At 34.1% G+C, this 19,162-nt stretch overlaps 1 protein-coding gene and 1 long non-coding RNA gene across 2 annotated transcripts in view; one reads left to right on the forward strand and one right to left on the reverse strand.

Moving 5' to 3' along the window:
- The window catches only part of LOC138697690 (uncharacterized), a 420,021-nt gene that overhangs the window by 291,922 nt on the left and 108,937 nt on the right, over window positions 1-19,162 (reverse strand). The gene's annotated exons all lie outside the window — the stretch shown is intronic.
- The window catches only part of LOC138697684 (mucin-2-like), a 215,654-nt gene that overhangs the window by 4,972 nt on the left and 191,520 nt on the right, over window positions 1-19,162 (forward strand). The window contains exon 2 of the mRNA XM_069823143.1: window positions 16,726-16,780. Within this exon, the coding sequence (XP_069679244.1) occupies window positions 16,748-16,780 (33 nt within the window). The 5' untranslated portion in view covers window positions 16,726-16,747. The remainder of the gene's footprint in view (window positions 1-16,725; window positions 16,781-19,162) is intronic.

The following is a 19,162-nucleotide window of genomic DNA, read 5'->3' on the forward strand; positions in this document are numbered from 1 at the left end:
AATGTAAATAAGTTTCCTTGGCAATGCATGGCCATCTATGGTACAATATACATCGGTAGATATAGGCCTACGTGTATCTATGACATCAGTCGATTGTCTGCAAAAGTTCATTATTACACATTTGTACCAAACCTAAATAGTTGGAATGTGTATCGAAACTTACTAAATGTCATTATTCAATAATAGGCTAATTCATAAACCAGACACTTCCAGACATTTTCTCTTATTTTGGCGTGCAGAACTCGCTCCCAAAATTTGTTGCAGTATTTTTCTTACACACTGTATAGCATGTAACAGTAATCTGTGGACAGAACAAAGGTCCTTGCCCGTTTTAAAAATGGCGACTTCTTTCTCAATTTCCGATATGAAGTTAGCGATCTTACTTACTTACTGGCTTTTAAGGAACCCGGAGGTTCATTGCCGCCCTCACATAAGCCCGCCATTGGTCCCTATCCTGAGCAAGATTAATCCAGTCTCTACCATCATATCCCACCTCCCTCAAATCCATTTTAATATTATCTTCCCACCTACGTCTCGGCCTCCCCAAAGGTCCTTTTCCCTCCGGCCTCCCAACTAACACTCTATATGCATTTCTGGATTCGCCCATACGTGCTACATGTTCTGCCCATCTCAAAGGTCTGGATTTTATGTTCCTAATTATGTCAGGTGAAGAATACAATGCGTGCAGCTCTGCGTTGTGTAACTTTCTCCATTCTCCTGTAACTTCATCCTTCTTAGCCCCAAATATTTTCCTAAGAACCTTATTCTCAAACACCCTTAATCTCTGTTCCTCTCTCAAAGTGGGAGTCCAAGTTTCACAACCATACAGAACAACCGGTAATATAACTGTTTTATAAATTCTAACTTTCAGATTTTTTGACAGCAGACTAGATGACAAAAGCTTCTCAACCGAATAATAACAGACATTTCCCATATTCATTCTGCGTTTAATTTCCTCCCGAGTGTCATTTATATTTGTTACTGTTGCTCCAAGATATTTGAATTTTTCCACGTCTTCGAAGGATAAATCTCCAATTTTTATAGTTCCATTTCGTACAATATTCTATTCACGAGACATAATCATATACTTAGTCTTTTCGGGATTTACTTCCAACCCTATCGCTTTACTTGCTTCTACTAGAATTTCCGCGTTTTCTCTAATCGTTTGTGGATTTTCTCCTAGCATATTCACGTCATCCGCATAGACAAGAAGCTGATGTAACCCATTCAACTCCAAACCCTGCCTGTTATCCTGAACTTTCCTAATGGCATATTCTAGAGCGAAGTTAAAAAGTAAAGGTGATAGTGCATCTCCCTGCTTTAGCCCGCAGTGAATTGGAAAAGCATCTGATAGAAACTGGCCTATACGGACTCTGCTGTAAGTTTCACTGAGACACATTTTAATTAATCGAACTAGTTTCTTGGGAATAACAAATTCCATAAGAATATTATATAAAATAAAGGAATGTTAGATAACAGTGATTAAATAATGTATCCTAAAGCTAACCTTGCGCTATGAGCTTAACTTTATCTTTATATTTAATGTAATACAGACTATAGGTTAAGGAGCCTTCAAAACAAAAACCAATCCTATTAGGTGTATTAAAATTACTTCTGACAATATTACGTAAATCTTAAATTAATAGCTTTTCTTTTATAGATAATTTTAATGATCTTGTTCGGGTGTAGACGTATTTTAATGATAAACAATTACAAGGACTGAGTGAAAACGAAATGATGCGGATGCCAGATCTCCATAGAGCCTCGCTTTGTAAACAAGGTTAAAAAGAGCTTGTCTCACCTACATCGGTATGGTAATTCATTCATGAGGCTAGATGCTTCACTTTCTATTGCGCGGTCAATTGTAAGACTTCACTGCGTACAGCGACCGCTACGGGGGAACTCTTCCTGGAACTGCTGAAGAGTTTATTACCAAGGATTACATCTCAGCTGATGCTCGCTTTATTATGTCACTTCTGTGCTCCAGATTGTTTGATATAAATCAACTGTATTCACCGCCAGGAGAAGAAATAGAAAGTTTACATAATTTGAACTGGTAATGGAAATTACGGGAAAACGGCTGAACGGATTTTAATAAATGACCCCTCATTTTGAAGCTTTGAACCCAAAGTTTTTCGGAAAAATAGTAGTTTCCAGTGAAATGTCAATTTTCCTTCATAATTTTCCTATTTTCCAAAATCCATCTGTCGTCAGTTTTGAGAACTAACTAATTGCATTCAGGAGAAGCGAAGCGAGCATCAAGTCGGCCGTGTTGCATTTCAGAATAAAACAAAACACACACTACAGTAAACAATATTACATGAAGGCCATGATCTGCAAGAATGCTGACATATTTAGAGCTCAAATTAAGTTGGTTATTAAAAACTTAACTTACTAAAAATAATTTACAGGTTCGATTCTGTGGTGTGTAATTTTCTGGGTACAGCTGTGTACTGGATACTAAAAACTACAAAACTTGAGGTGGTTTGATGACATTATTACTATTAGAAATCAAATATTATTGTAGTTAATGCCGTGATGTGACTATTTTTCATTAATTATACATATTAATGCTATATTGATGATATGAAAGTGAAACGTTTTGGGGTTCTGTAAGTAGATGTAGAGAATAATAACTTAAATTAGATTTTGATTTCTATATTTTACTGAGCGGCGGCAATATAGTATATATAGTATATGTTACTGAAAGCTATAAAACTTATGTAAGATAATAATATTATTAAAAATAAAATATTTTTATAGTTATTAATCAAGTGGGGTTGGGTCTTTTTCATATATTTAATGGCGGTGTGGTGTAGATATTTATATGCGTGGTTCTCTTCAGTACTGGCTCGAGAGAGAGTATCTTTCATTATTATGGGAGCAAATAACTTTCAGAATGTCTGGTATTCTTCATTGAAAATAAATCTGAAAAATGTTTATTTGAACGTCTAATGAACTTAGTTTGCAGCATTTGCTGCACAAGCCACTAGTATTGTATAAAGATACCGTGACTAATTCTATATACCACTACATATGACGACAAAATAAAAGGCGAGTAATCAAGATTCAAACTTTAGATTGATTTGAAATGAGAACCAATATCATTATGATGGACTGGAAATCTGTCGCTCTACGTCATAATGGAAGAGGATAGAAATATGCCCTTTATACCATCTGAAGAAGTACATTTTTGTAATCACATGGAAGTCATAACTAAAAGCCCCTAATCTCTGACTTACGCCCATTTACCGCGCATCACAGATATATTCAGTCTTCAAATCTGGTTAAGAAGAGTATCGGTGTGTACAGTTTAACATAAGATGGTTGTAATAGTTTAAACAATATATCAAGCACTAATAAGCCCAAGACGAAGTGTGAAATTGTACTAGTTATTTATAATTTAACAACATAATACGGGCTCTGGAAAAACTAATTTCGATACTTCAATAACGGATGGCGTCTCTGTCCTTATGAATTTACATTATATAAAAAAATTTAAATAAGTATGTTCATATAATCGTGAAACATAGATTCTATAACAGTTAAGGGCATAGGATTAAATTCCGGCTAAATGTTCTCACGAGAAACAAATAAGTAAATAAATAAAATATACCAAGTAAATAAATAAATAAATTAATGAAATAAGTTAAATAATGAAACAAGTAAATAAATAAATAAATAGCTAAATAAGTAAATAAATCAAATAAATGATTAAATAAATAATTAAATAATTATTAATAAATAAATAACAGCAATTAAATATATAAATAAACCGCCCCAGCACAATTCAGCACTAAATGTTCTAACGAGAAATAAATAAGTAAATTAATAAAATTAATTAAATCAATACTTACTTATTTACAAATGGCTTTTAAGGAACCCGAAGGTTCATTGCCGCCCTCACATAAGCCCGCCATCGGTCCCTATCCTGTGCAAGATTAATCCAATCTCTATCATCATATCCCATCTCACTCAAATCCATTTTAATATTATCCTCCCATCTACGTCTCGGCCTCCCCAAAGGTCTTTTTCCCTCTGGCCTCCCAACTAACATTCTATATGCATTTCTTGATTCGCCCATACGTGCTACATGTCCTGCCCATCTCAAACGTCTGGATTTAATGTTCCTAATTATGTCAGGTGAAGAATACAATGCGTGCAGTTCTGCGTTGTGTAACTTTCTCCAATCTCCTGTAACTTCATCCCGCTTAGCTCCAAATATTTTCCTAAGCGCCTTATTCTCAAACACCCTTAACCTATGTTCCTCTCTCAGAGTGAGAGTCCAAGTTTCACAACCATACAGAACAACCGGTATAAATAAGTTAATTAATAAAATAAGTTAAGTAATGAAACAAGTAAATACATAAATAAGTAAATAAATTAATAAAATCAATTAAGTAAATAAATGAATAAAATCAAGTACATATAGGCTATAAATAAATAGCTCCAGCAGAATCCAGCACTAAATGTTCTAAAAATAAGTGAAAAGATAAAATAAATTAAGTAAATAATAAATTAAATAACTAAGTAAATAAATAATAGCAATCAAATATATAAATAAACAGACCCAGCACAAACCAGCACTAAATGTTGTAACGAGAAATAAAAAGTAAATAAGTAAAATAAATTTAGTAAATAAAATCAATTAAGTAAATAAATAAATAAAATCAATTAAGTAAATAAATAAATAAATAAATAAAATCAAGTAAATATTTAAATAAATAGCTCCAGCACAATGCAGCACTAAATGTTCTAAAAATAAGTGAAAAGATAAAATAAATTAAGTAAATAATAAATTAAATAACTAAGTAACTAAATAAATAAAATCAGTTAAGTAAATATATAAAATTAATTAAATACGTAAGTAAATAAAATCATTTAAGTGAATGGATAAATAAATAAGTAAATAAATAAATTAAATGTATAACTAAACATCTCCAACACATGTTCTAACGGGATGTGCCAGATGGCCCTGATACTAAATACAGATGAGGTGATCTATATAAAAAGCGAAGGAAACCTTCAAGAACCAAAAATTGAAACATCGCTTCATGCTATTCTGCACAAGCGCTATTGTGATCTGGAAAACATAATTCAAACCGCTGTTTCAGCACATTCATCTTGTGAGCGGGGCACAATGAAGTGATGGACGTAACAAAACAAGAAGGCTCAGCCTAGTGTAAACAGTTAACTAGCCAGTGACGTTGTTACGTCACACCACTTTGTACAAATGAACTTGTTCCATCATTCATCATGAAACTCGGAGGGCGTTGCTAAAATTGGCTCTGAAGCACATTAATCAAATTCTTCCGGGATTCTACATTATTACAAATCCGTCTGATCTTGTAGCGTACACAAGATAAACCGGTTTATTCTCCGACGGAATTATTCCTCATGGTTAACATATCGGTTTCAGCGAAACGTGTTACTCTTTCACAAAGTTGCAATCACGATGTCAATGTCAGCAGGAAGGCATCTCATAGCACCACCTAGAGTTAACGTGTGTTACCGTCCTGCCACTAGGTCGTAAGTCTAACTTTCTCATCGTCTGGGCTACCAAGGAAAAGCAGACGTGTGACTAAGGTGAAATTGGTTGCACATAAGTCCATACTTTTACAGACTACTTACTCGTACGTGCTTGTATTTTGAATACTGTCTTCCGAATTGAAGATTCGGTATGTAAAAAAATTCTGAAGTATGCGGTGTCACTAGCTCCAGGATCCATTATAATGCCTAGATATTTCACCTGATTACATGTAAGAATTTTAGGACACAATTTCCGCTATGTGTAGTTATTTTGAAATTACTTTGTTTTATTTAATGGGAGGTTGAAGACTGAAGTGATAAAAACTGACAGGTTAGAATTTAAATTGTTTTATCTTCGAAACTACTCAACCAATAACGACCAAATTTTAAAAAAATCTATATAATGTGTCTTGTATATACCATAATATGTACTTTATACTGATTGGATGAATTTAGTTATATTCAAGAGCTCTTTGAAATTATATTTTTGTTTCGTTAACTCAAAACATAGATTTATAATCTATCTTTTCTCAAAAACTATCACAGGCAGAAGTGTGAATATTTTTTCACACGTTAGGACCTATCTTATGTTACAATCTTAGAAACAGAGAATCTCATATCTTCATTACCACCACTCATTGATTCACAGTGTTCTGTCCAAGGGCAGGTCTTTCACTGCAAAACCTAGGATTCTTCAGTCTTTAATATTTTCTGCCTTCCTCTTTGTCTCCTCATACGATCCACATATCTTAATGTCGTCTATCATCTGATATCGTCTCCTGCCTCGAACTCTTCTCCCGTTCACCATTCCTTCCAGTGCATCCTACAGTAAGCAGTTTCTTCTCAGCCAGTGACCCAACCAATTCCTTTTCCTCTTCCTGATCAGTTTCAGCATCATTCTTTCTTCATCCACTCTTTCCAACCCAGCTTCGTTTCTTATTCTGTCTGTCCACTTCACACGCTCCATTCTTCTCCATATCCACATTTCAAATGCTTCTAATCGCTTCTCTTCACTTCGTCGTAATGTCCATATAAAAATTATTTCTAATGTTCAACATATCCAATCGAAAAAAATAAATACGTTTTCAGATTAGCGTGCGATATGAAAGTGTCCTAAGACATATCATTATGTCTGTTCGTTTCTTGGTGTAACGGAGTATAGCCAGCATCCGTACAAAATTTGAATCAAATTTGATTTGTAGTTTCTGAGAAAAGGGAGAATTCAAAAATTGCAAAACGTCGTTTTAAGAAAAACGTGGATTAAGATATTTTATTATTCATGCTATGTAATCCCCTTTTCAGTTTGGTTGATAGGCTTTCCCCTCTACTCACACTCTTTACCATCAGTGAAGGGGAAGATGCTGCTGTCTATCTTACTAACGTTCGACTAATTGACTTTGAACACAGTGAAAATTCTTATTATTGAAAATGTTCACCGGTAATCTATATTTCGAAAATCTATAGTAAGCGTTTACATTTAATTTTATTGTTGTTTATATCAACTGGCACATTAAAAAGCTACTGATAGCAGAAGATAAATGTTTTCTTCACCGCTAGTTGCTACTCTACAGCATACACAACGGGACAATCTGCACTGTGACACTCCCCCCTGACTTCATAATACAAACTAACATTCCTTTATTTAATTAATTATTAGTTGAAAATATTGTAAGAACGACATTAAAATATACTGAAATATATAATTGTCGAACATCTGTGTCGCTGTATTTTATATCAACTTATGTACTTTACTTAATATTTTATTTTCTTGTGTGTACAACTTGGGGGGTACAGGTATAAGAGGTAACAGCTACCGGTCTGCTTCTGACGGACTCAGGGCAAGTAGAAGGGGAAAGAAATGCCTTCGCATCCTCTTAACTTGTATGGAATATCATTTAATGTAACATTCTTCAAATCATGTCATTTTAAGGGCGTAGGCTAAATGATAACTTTAATAAACTATATTTATATTCTGATTCAGAAAAAGCTGCAAATTTAATTGACTTTAAAGTTAAAGAGTATTTTATATACCCACATATCGTTACCATTAGCTACAATAGTATTCCCTCTAGACCAGGGATGTCAAGGTCAGAGCACGCGAAAGACGCTACGTGCTCCCAAGCGCTCTCGGGTTCCAATGAATCTGTTCTACAAGCAGTAGCGGTGAACAAGAAAGGGTGAGCAAAATGAACTCTATTAGCCTATCACTGCAAGATGAATTAAACTACTCTTCAGTCATAGATAATGTGTTACACTCATACAAGAAAACAAGAAATAAAAGCATATTTTGTAACATGTACCTCTCTAATAAATTCAATTAATTATAAAAAGTAGGATATAACAAATAATAAACATAGCTTCTCTTTAACTTAAGCAGTTTTACATAATGAGGCCTATAATTAGCCTAGGCATAATTATTGTTATTAACTGTTACATAATCATATACTACTTATATGAGCATCATCACACTTCTAGAAACAAATTTAAATTCCTGACTTCTCGCGTAATTCAGAGGTGTTTTTTTTTTCTGATTTTTGCCGACACAAATCCAACTTGAGCTGGAATAGGTCAATATCTGTAAATCGCCTATGGAACTCTTCCCAGAGATTTTTTAAAACATTACAGTATTTTACACTGTTGAACAGGAGGTCAATGATTGAAGGCGTTGAAATTATAAAAATTGTGCTGTGAGATCTGTGACATCCACAATGAAATCTTCATCTGAAAGCTTTTAACTATATCTGTCGACACAGATTAATTGATTCTTTCCCTGCGATCTCAAATTCAAAACGTTCAGCTGCTCTAATACATCCTTGAGAAAGTTACGTTCCTCGATCCATGTAGAGTCACCTAGTTCTGGACTGTCTCTGTTTTTCTATTATGAATTCTGATAAATATTCACGTAATTCAAAATATCTGGACAGAACAATATCGTAATAGTAAGAAACATCGTTAAACTGAGAATTTACGTACGAAAATCTGAACAATTTATAGACACAACTCCTAACTGACATTTAACGAATTTACGCCATTAGCAACACACACTTTTGTTTGTACTTTATTCTGTAAACATAAATACAATCATGTGAGGAAGATCTACAATATATCTTCACATACATTTACTACTATTTAATGTCAATAAAAACAAACTAATTTGAATATTATATCATTCTGTAGATGAATTAATAATTTCAGGCGTTCGACACTGCTTGTCTTTATAACTAAATCCACAAACCAACCTCATCTTTCACTTGCACAAGACGTTAAGAGTCTAGTCAGCCTGAAACTTACTGAACGACTTCTTCACCAATGTGTAATGTACAACCCTTGTGTTCACCATTGGCTTGTACCTGCGTGCCTTACGTGCTCTGATCAGCGCATACGAGCTATGAGCACGTATGCGCTGTCGATGACATCACTGCTCTAGACGTTGACAAAACAGAAAAAAACGCTTACACGTTCAACGGCAATAAGAGAACCATAAACATTCGCTTTCCTACTGTGGATGGAAGCCGTTCCGTTATAGGCCTATTATTAGCTGGATTGAGTCATAGGGGAGGAGATATCCTGTTAGGGATCTGAAAAGTTTTGTAATGAAATTGTTCTGCAAAATGGTTATCCTACATCGCAGTGTTTGATGATGGTATGCATTGTACGTTTATACAGACAATATAATTTCCTAACATCTCTGTATTCTGCATTGCGTGACGCAATGACTCGAGAAATCTTTCTTTAGACACAACACTCAGACAAAAGAAAGATTCTGGCCTCTCTCTTCTTCCCATATATTGGGGAGTCATATCACAAGTTTGGAATTCTACATGTAATCGCTACCTGAGGTATTTTCCACATACTTCACGTAGCATGACTTAGCCTATTATGGTAACAGTTTGAATCTCCGCCAGACATCAAGGCACAGTTTTCAACACATGTGGAAGTTACGATCGTCTGTCAGATTACGGCATAGATATCCCTATCTTGCCAATGTAATACGCCGATGACAATGTTAAGTTCGTATTTTACATAATATGTTGTGTTTGGAAAGTCGGAAAGGGGCTGTGCATTAAATGGTTAAATCACTAAGACCCGTTGCTAAAACATCGTTAACTGGAGTTCATTTCTGATCGAAGACCAATCAATAATGATGTACTCTAAGAACACAGAAATACGAGTAGCATTGAGAATAGCGCAAAGTATGAGGAAAACGTGTTCATAGCGAGCGGTTTGCAACACATTGTTCTACAGGAAGGCCACAAAGTCCCATTACCCCCTATAATATTCAACATAAACCCCTAAACTTAAAGAAATAAAATGAACAACAATTCTTTAGAGGAGTTTTCTTGAGATATGAACCATTACTTGTCCAAAGGATCAGTTTGTGTACCGTCATTCTCATGGAAAGGATAATACGCCACCTGCCCATTATGCCATCGCAGTACGCGAATATCCCTTATTGCTGGTGGGGTCAACGTCTTAACTCTTAATGAAGCCCTTCCTGAACGTTGGGTTGGTCGCTGCCGGTACCACTTGCCTGGCCACCACGAAGCCCAGACTTCACCACATGTGATAATTCCCTATGGGGGTTCATAAAGGGTATTGTTTCACTGACGAACTGAAAGATGCTGTGAGACAAGCTTTCACTCAAGTTACACCAGTAATGCTCTGAAAAATGTCGCACAGAATCTAACGGCGTATTATCCTTTGCCATGAGAATGACGGTACAGACTGATCCTTTGGACAAGTAATGGTTCATATCTCAAGAAAACTCTTCTAAAGAACTGTTGTTCATTTGATTTCTTTAAGTTTAGGGGTTTATGTTGGTTATTGTAGGGGCTAACGGGACTTTGTGGCCTCCCTGTATATACATTTGTCTTTATGATGGCAAGCATCACCAATAATAATAATAATAATAATAATAATAATAATAATAATAATAATAATAATAATAAATGGAAGGACACATGAAGGGAATACATATTATAGCAAATTTTACAAATAAAGAGAGAGAAATGATGGAATAAAAATCACTAAATTTCCGATATCTCTACGCACAACACATTATATCTTATTTTCGTTGCGTTTTTTAACTCATCAAATTGAAATGCGAGATGGAATAATTTCAAAAATATACACGTTACAATTTAGGTAAACACTCGTACAACACGTTCAATACACTACATTCATACAATTAAACTCCATAAACAATTTGCATGTCAGTCCGTTACATACTGTCAGTTTTAGTTGAGAGCATTTCCAACTGGGGACCTTTTAATTGGGTGATGCAGTGTTACCATTCTTAAAACCACTTTTTTCGAAAACCACTTTTTTTCGATATTAGAAATGCTGAAAAAAATGTATATTGCTGTGAAAATCTTGAAATCGATATTTTTCAGCATCACGATATTTTGTATACGTAGCCTATACAGTATAGCTATGTATATGTATATGTACTGTATAATATGTGTATATATATATATATATATATATATATATATATATATAATGACAGCCTAGTACATAAAAATCGTAATATATTTAAACCGTATTCACATAAATATAAAACCAAAACATCAGACAACATATGCTTGACAGAACCTAAATGTACTACAACTGTAGCATATAATCACAGTAGCAACTTCGGTCGAAGGCTTTATAGTAAGATAACAGCTAAATTACCAAACATTCAATTTGCTAATGCTTCTTATTTAAAAAATCAATTAAAATTATTGTTTAGGACGGCAACATAAAGTTTCAATTACGGTAATACCTGTGTTTTTCTTTCGCTCTTTTTACTTTTTTCTTAATTAAATAAATACTTTTTTTTTAATTTTGTGGAATGCATCCTGAGCGAGTATGTACTCTTTCTGGGAGTGCTAGAGTGAATTTTATATAGGAAAAACAATATGTATCTTTATTATATGTATGCAATGAAAAATTATTATTATTATTATTATTATTATTATTATTATTATTATTATTATTATTACACAGTGGGTTCAGATACGTAGATCGGACTGGGAAAGCGATTCATTTCTCCTCTGTAGATCTAGCGATGAGCATATACAGTATTTCTGTCATGCAGTCCAACGAAATTATTGTAAAATTACAACAAACAGCAAAACAAAATAAAATAGCCACAAAGCTGCTTACCTTCAGGCTAATGTAACCTCGGAAGAAGCATCTGCGACCATACAGTTCCTTAATCATGCTACTTGGCTTGACTTCCAGTACAGCTATTAGCATTTTGTTTACACTGTTTACTTACAACATGAATAGTTCGAGGTCGGATTTACACGCCGGAGACACGGGTTCGAGTTGTACTGCAATTTGTGGTGGGTAAAGACAGACTGTATCAAGATTATTATTATCCTGAATGCGGCGGAGGGCGAACTCTAGCGCTACGTCCAGTCAGGGCTGGTTAGGCTATGGTAGCAGGGGAGGCAAATGGAGAAAGAGGGTTAGAGATACAAGGTAACTCAATATGCAGAGGCAATAACAACCCAAGTTAACTCAGCAAGAGGCGCTGTGTGTTTTTTTCTGTTCGACTGAATATTTACTTCTTCAGACAGGAATGCACTTAGGATAATAATGTTTAAGGACCGAAATATTTAATAAAATCTTGTCATTAATCCTTTCAATTACTTAATACTATAATAAAAAAATTAACAAAAAGTCATAATAAACATTGTCCAGAAACTGAAATGACAAAATAAAAGAAAGTAATGTCTTAGCTGTATTGCTAATACAAGATATAATAATAACTAGGGATCGTATTCTGTCCCAGAGCGTACGGAGATAAGGCTAGTTGTTCATAGACTACATTCGCGTGACGTCATATTTGGCGCGTGGCACAGGTACTATCAGAGAACACTCGCATCTTGTTTGTGGTACAGTTGACGTTCTATTCACAGACCTCGGAAGATTATTGAAAATACATTCTAGTGACAAAGATTGATATTACATGACCGTTACTACAATTATAATTATTTGTGCGATTATTTCATTTATTTTCACTGGTACTGCCAGAGTTAAGGCCATAAGGCCTTCTCTTCCACTCAACCAGTATAAAAATATGTAGCAAATATAAATAAAATCAATACAGAAAATAATAATAATAATAATAATAATAATATTAATAATAATAATAATAATAATAATAAGAGCAAAATGTAGAAGTGTTTAGTTGTATGTGAGCCGTTGAGAGCAGAAGTGGTGTAAGTCAAAAATGAGTAATGAGGGTTAAAGGAAACATTCTGTAAAATACAGCGCAAAGTAGCAATTAATATCCAATTTATTTAAACTATTAGTAGTCAGTAGATAGCACGAAGGACATATTAATTGCTACTTTGCGCTGTATTTTACAGAACTTTTACTTTAAACCTCATTACCCAATTTGGACTTACACCACTTCTGCTCTCAACGGCTCATGTAATTCTAAGAGTTTAACAATTACAATTTAGTGTTAAATAAGACAATTTGAATAGAAAGAATGATTAACATAATGAAGGAACATTAATGTATTAAATTTTAAATTATGGTTTATTTAACGACGCTCGCTACTGGAGAGGTTATATCGGCGTCGCCGGTGTGCCGGAATTTTGTCCCGCAGGAGTTCTTTTACATGCCAGTAAATCTACTGACATGAGCCTGTCGCATTTAAACACACTTAAATATCATCAATCTGGGCCGGGATCGAACCTGGGCCAGCGCTATACCGACTACGCTACCCAGCTCGACTTGATATATTAAAAATAAATATTCTACAAAACTAGTATGAGAAGAAAGATCAATTCTGGAGATGAAAAGCAGTCTTTCTGACAATCAGCTTTTGAAAGTAATCAATGTCTGACAGCCCTTTATACTATGTACACTAAAATACGTTATTTTCACTATTACTCTACACTATGATAGAGAATGAAGGCTTACTTATTTACGCTACTGTACAGGATGGACACAAAGTCCCGTTACTCCCTATAAATACCAGAAATATACACACTATTTATTAATTTCGGTCGTAATGCAGATCTACAATACACAATTTTACACTAACTGCGTGTCCTAAGTATCCAAAGGGTCAGTATGTTCCCCATCATTCTCCTCACAAAATAATACGTCGTCAGGTCTGGTGTGACATTCGCCTCAGCATTTCTGGTGTAATCTGTTGGAAATTGCATCGCACGGCGTTCTTCAATTCATCAATGGCACGTACCGTTCCTGTGCAACAATACTCTTGATGAAAGCCCACAGCGCATTGTCACGGGTTGTGAGGTCAGGGCTGCGAGGTGGCCAGTCGAGAGGCGCTGGTAAGATGGGTGACCCACGACCAATCCAGCGTTGTGAAAACACCTCATTGAGACACTCAGAACGGAAATGGCATAATGGCACTGGAGAGCTGGCAGTAGTATTTTGTGTGCAATAACCGCTTTCCGCTGCTCCACAGAGCGTTCAGTTTCCCGGTCCTGATTTAAACAGTTACGAATCGCTAAATATATTGAATCTAAACACACGGCTGAAAAGCCCTATTTTTCTTCACATCACAACTACCGCGGAAGCGTGAAGTTTAATATGAAGCAGATTTCCTATTTATCCTCCAACCCCCAGTTAATCACAGTAGTATTGTTATAAGGTTTGTTGTGATAAATGTGTGCGGAAATAATTATAAGTTCGTGATGCATATGAGGCAAAATGAAGCGTTGCGAAAGACTGCAGTTGAATCAATCATACCTTCACGTTACTTTCTTCGTCACTTTAGATAAACACCTACGGACTACCTACATCGCCTGTCGGCATTTAACAACTCCTTCCTTTATGGCAGGTCGTCGGTGTAAGGATTTTCATTAACACATGCAGGGCACGAAGTGAGGGGCACTCGTGTCGTGTCAGCCATTACCTGGCAGCATCTCAAGTCACACCCTGGCTGCGAAGCTACCAGTCTCGGGTACGAGCAAATAGATGAATCACGTCACCTTCGAGCGCGCAATAAATTAGACGTACAACATTCCCTTATTTACGAATTTGTATATTTAGAATGACAATTTTCTGAAGAGAGAAAATCACTGCAAACTGTCATTCTGAAAACAGTTTTTTAATCTGTATATCAATAAAGAAATCAATAAGTCTGCAGATTTTAACAGAGATTCTTTAAAGAAATTTGTATCATAGCACAAATCCGCACCGAAAATACCGGAATGACATTGATAAGCATAATTCCTATTATTATTATTATTATTATTATTATTATTATTATTATTATTATTATTATTATTATTATTATTATTAAACTCCAGAAATAATAAAAAATGGCAAAAATTTTATTGTAGATTTGAGGTACAACCAAATACTGTACAGAGCTCTCTAACAATCCTTCAACTGTCATGGAAATACTGATCCCGGAATGTTTATATGAATAATAATAATAATAATAATAATAATAATAATAATAATAATAATAATAATAATAATAACAAAACAAATAAAATTAATTACAAGGGTTTCTCTATAAGTTAAGGCGATGCGCTACTGAAAATAGTGGAATTTTGACAAATTTTTTTCATTTTCTTATTTTCGCTCTAAAAATGTACCACGGTTTCATAAAAATTTTATCTCAATATCTTAATTATAAGTATACTTTCATGTAATTGGTAGAAGTTATGTTAATGTACGAGATATGTGTAACCAAAGCTTTAAATTTAATTATCTCAAAAAATAAATTTCCTACATTTTCAACGACAAGTATTCATATTATTTTTTAGTGATTAGAGCTAGAGTGATGAAAAACTTGGCTTACTTACTCGTATTCATGAATATCTCTGTTGTGAAATGGAGCATTTGATTGGTTGTGTTCAGCATAGTTTCATTGCTAGAGAATTATACGTAAAGCAGTATTATTTTTAAATAACGTTTGAACATTGAAAAAATATAGTATACTATACTATACTTCATACATGATTATGATTTAAGATGTATGTGCGGAGACCCGAAGTATAGTATAATATACCTGCACTTATGCCCTAGCTGTAACCTACAGATTTTTTAACCATTTTTTCTCATGTCAGTGACTTTTTTTATCGTGGAATTATATTGAATTTTAAAAATAAAACAACAAATGTCTCAGGACCCCGGAGGTTAAGAAAAAATCATAGGCTATGAAAAAGAGTACTAATATTTTTAGAAATGGGATTTTTACTAAGAAAAATAAAAAAAAAACAAAATAAGTGTAATTTAATTCTTTTAAGTGTTTATGAGAAAAGATTGAAATGTATAATATGTGATTAGCCTATGATATTGGTATACATATTCAGTAAAATTTCAACTCTCTATCTCAAAAATCGTGGATTTTAGAAATTTCAGTAGCGCATCGCCTAAAATCAGGTTCTACGATAGAAAAGGTTTCAGAAACACTGTCCTAATATATTCAATTCTTCTAAGGCGCCCAGATTTTAATATTCGCGATAATCAGGTTAATTAAATTCATTAAAATAATATCATGAGTTATTATTTAGCAGAATTGTTGTAAGTTCAGATCTTACGATATATTTTGTCTTTTATCAAAAGGTGAACTTGAAATGGATACATCAACATATATAACATTTAATTAAAATTCTTAATAATCTAGCTTTTGTTTCCTGTTGAATAACGGATAGATTTGTAATACTTCCATCCCAATTTCATCACTTAGCACACTTAAACAATGAAAGTATATAATTGAGTAGCTAAGTGGAAAAACGTTGCAAACGAAATTTTATTTCTCTTGCAATGTTTCAATACAAACACGTACTATGTTTTATGTTGTATTGAACTCTATTGGTTGAAAATGAATGTAGAACCTTCAATTTACGCTGTAGAATCTAGGAGGTGTGGGAAATTTTTACAATGCTAAGCATCAAATGTTTCTATTTCTCTTCTCTTAAAATTTTAATTTCGCGCTTGCAATGTTTTTCCGCTTAGCTATTCAATTGCAAATAATAATGACCTCTAAAATCATTCTATAAACAGAATTTTATAAAATTCGGAGAGTGAAAGCAAGAATCAATGGATGTAACATCAATAAATTTCATGACTCCCTTGTAAGCTGCAGGAAATGTGGACATTGAAAAATAACCTACAACCAAAATTATGTAATGAACATCTTGAATACATTAACACTGTATATAATTCGTAAAAATGATTGATCGTGGTAAATCGATGTTGTTCCAGGGCCTCAGGACCGTAGCGAGGGATGAGGGGACCTCTACTCCTCCTCATCGTGCAGGTAAGTCATTTTAATTTTTCTCTTTACTCATTTTGTTCCCTGATAAAGTTGTCGGCATGACAAGAAACATCATAGTCTTGTCGTGATTTGGGCTCAGTTGCTCAGTCTTTGTACACATAAAGATCCTGATCTCTGAATAAACGACTAGGTTCCAGAAAATCGCCGTGAACGCGTCAAAATCTGTAATCAATATTCACACAAGATTTCTGATCATATATTTATGGAAAATATAGTTTCAAGCATTGAAATTAATACTATAATAATCATCGTAAAATACTATACTTCAGGTTTTTGATTCACGATTTCTCATTCATGAAATCTTGGTGGTAAATCTTTCATCTTTTCGTGTCACAGCGACTGATCCATGAGAGAAATGTAAATAATCAGCTCTGTAATGGAAGGTTACACACCTATTATTACAAAGTATAATGATATGCAGCACTCCAAGTTGTTTGGCGTCAGTAACTCAAACACGGCAAGATTCCAGGGAAGAGAATTTCATGGGCCACCAGTCGAGCAACATGTCATAATGCCTAAAATGATTTAATTGCATGCATTATCCTTGTAACATTTAAGGCTCTGATCTATCTTTTTCCCATGGTTAATAGGCATTTCGTAGCCAATAGTCCTACATGGAACTTTCGCTTCCCATACAGTAAACGTCCGATACACATTTGTCTTCCTCTTTTAATTTTGTACGCATACAGACTAGCACGCATAATGAAGACATTGTGCGGCAGTTCTTTGTATAGAATATTGGCAACGATGCTAGTAGGAAGATACACCCGGTACAGGGATGTACAAATACAATGCTGAACTTTTGAGATTGGTAATTACCAGGGAAAGGATTTATATGTAAATACATATTTACTTATAAAGCTAATATAATTTATATTTTGCATTATCTTTATGTTTCACAATGTGTAGGGTTGAAAAATCCTACTTTTATTTTCCATATTTTTCCATATTTTAGAGTTTAGTACATATTTTCGTTAATTTCCATATATTTTCCATATTTCATATAAAACAGTCCATATTATATTAGGTTTAACAATAAAACAAAACAAAATTCCATTAACTTTTAAAAATACATTTCAACAATAGAGATTTAAACACATGTTCAGTAATCCCTTTAACATCAGAGTTATTTGAAAATTAGCAGTCCTATCAACAATGGGAAAGTAAGTTACAAAACTGTATTAATTTAATTTAAAATTTTTAACAGACTTCAGTTGTGCAGCTCAACAGTTAAATGCCAGTCAGAGTACACATAGGTTCAGTTTTGTAAATCATACTATAAAGACGGTAAATATGCCAAAAGTACGTCATTCAGTCAATTTAAAATCAAAACTAACAAGTTACATTTCAGAATTTAAAGAAGATGGTTTATCAACTGACAATAAAATATTATTTTGTAATTTGTGTCAGTGTGCAGTATCATCTACACAAAAGTTCCTGGTGCAACAACACATTACAACTAGTAAACATCAGGCCAACAAACAACTAAATTCCAAGCAGAGACAATTGTTTTTAACACAACCAACAACATCGAATGTAAGATCTGAGTTTAACATCGACCTGTGCCGTTCTCTCATCTCTGCTGATATTCCTCTCTACAAACTAAAGAATAAGGTCTTCAGGGAATTCCTTGAAAAATATACTCAACATACAATCCCGGATGAGTCAACACTTAGGAAGACGTATGCTCCATCCATCTACGATGAGACAATACAGAAGATAAGAGATGAAATTAAAGATAGTTCAATTTGGGTTTCCATTGATGAGACTCCCGACAAAGAAGGTAGACTTGTTGGTAATGTAGTTATCGGTTTGTTAAGTGAACAATATTCTGAACGAATTCTTTTACATTGTGATGTTCTAGAAAAGTGCAATAACAAAACTATAGTTAAACTGTTCAACGAAGCTATGGGTATCCTGTGGCCAAAGGGTATTATGTACGATAATGTGTTATTCTTTATTAGCGATGCTGCCCCTTATATGGTCAAAGCTGGACAAGCATTATCTATTGTATATCCTAAATTGACTCATTTTACTTGTGTGGCGCATGCATTTCATCGTGTGGCAGAAGTGGTCAGAGACAATTTCCCTAAAGTAGATTTGTTGATTTCATCAGTGAAAAAAGTATTTCTCAAAGCTCCCAGTAGAGTTAACGTGTTGAAAGAAATGTACCCTGAAATTCCATTGCCACCAAAGCCAATTTTAACTAGATGGGGTACATGGCTAGAAGCAGTTGAATATTATGCCGAACATATAGACTCTATTAACAATGTTCTCCTTGCATTGGACTCTGAAGATGCAGTCTCAATTGATACTGCGAAAACAGTTACCTGTGACATAAGTGTGAAGAATGACTTAGCTCAC

This window comes from Periplaneta americana, chromosome 4 (genome assembly GCF_040183065.1).
Source record: "Periplaneta americana isolate PAMFEO1 chromosome 4, P.americana_PAMFEO1_priV1, whole genome shotgun sequence".
Classification (NCBI taxonomy): Eukaryota; Metazoa; Arthropoda; class Insecta; order Blattodea; family Blattidae; genus Periplaneta; species Periplaneta americana.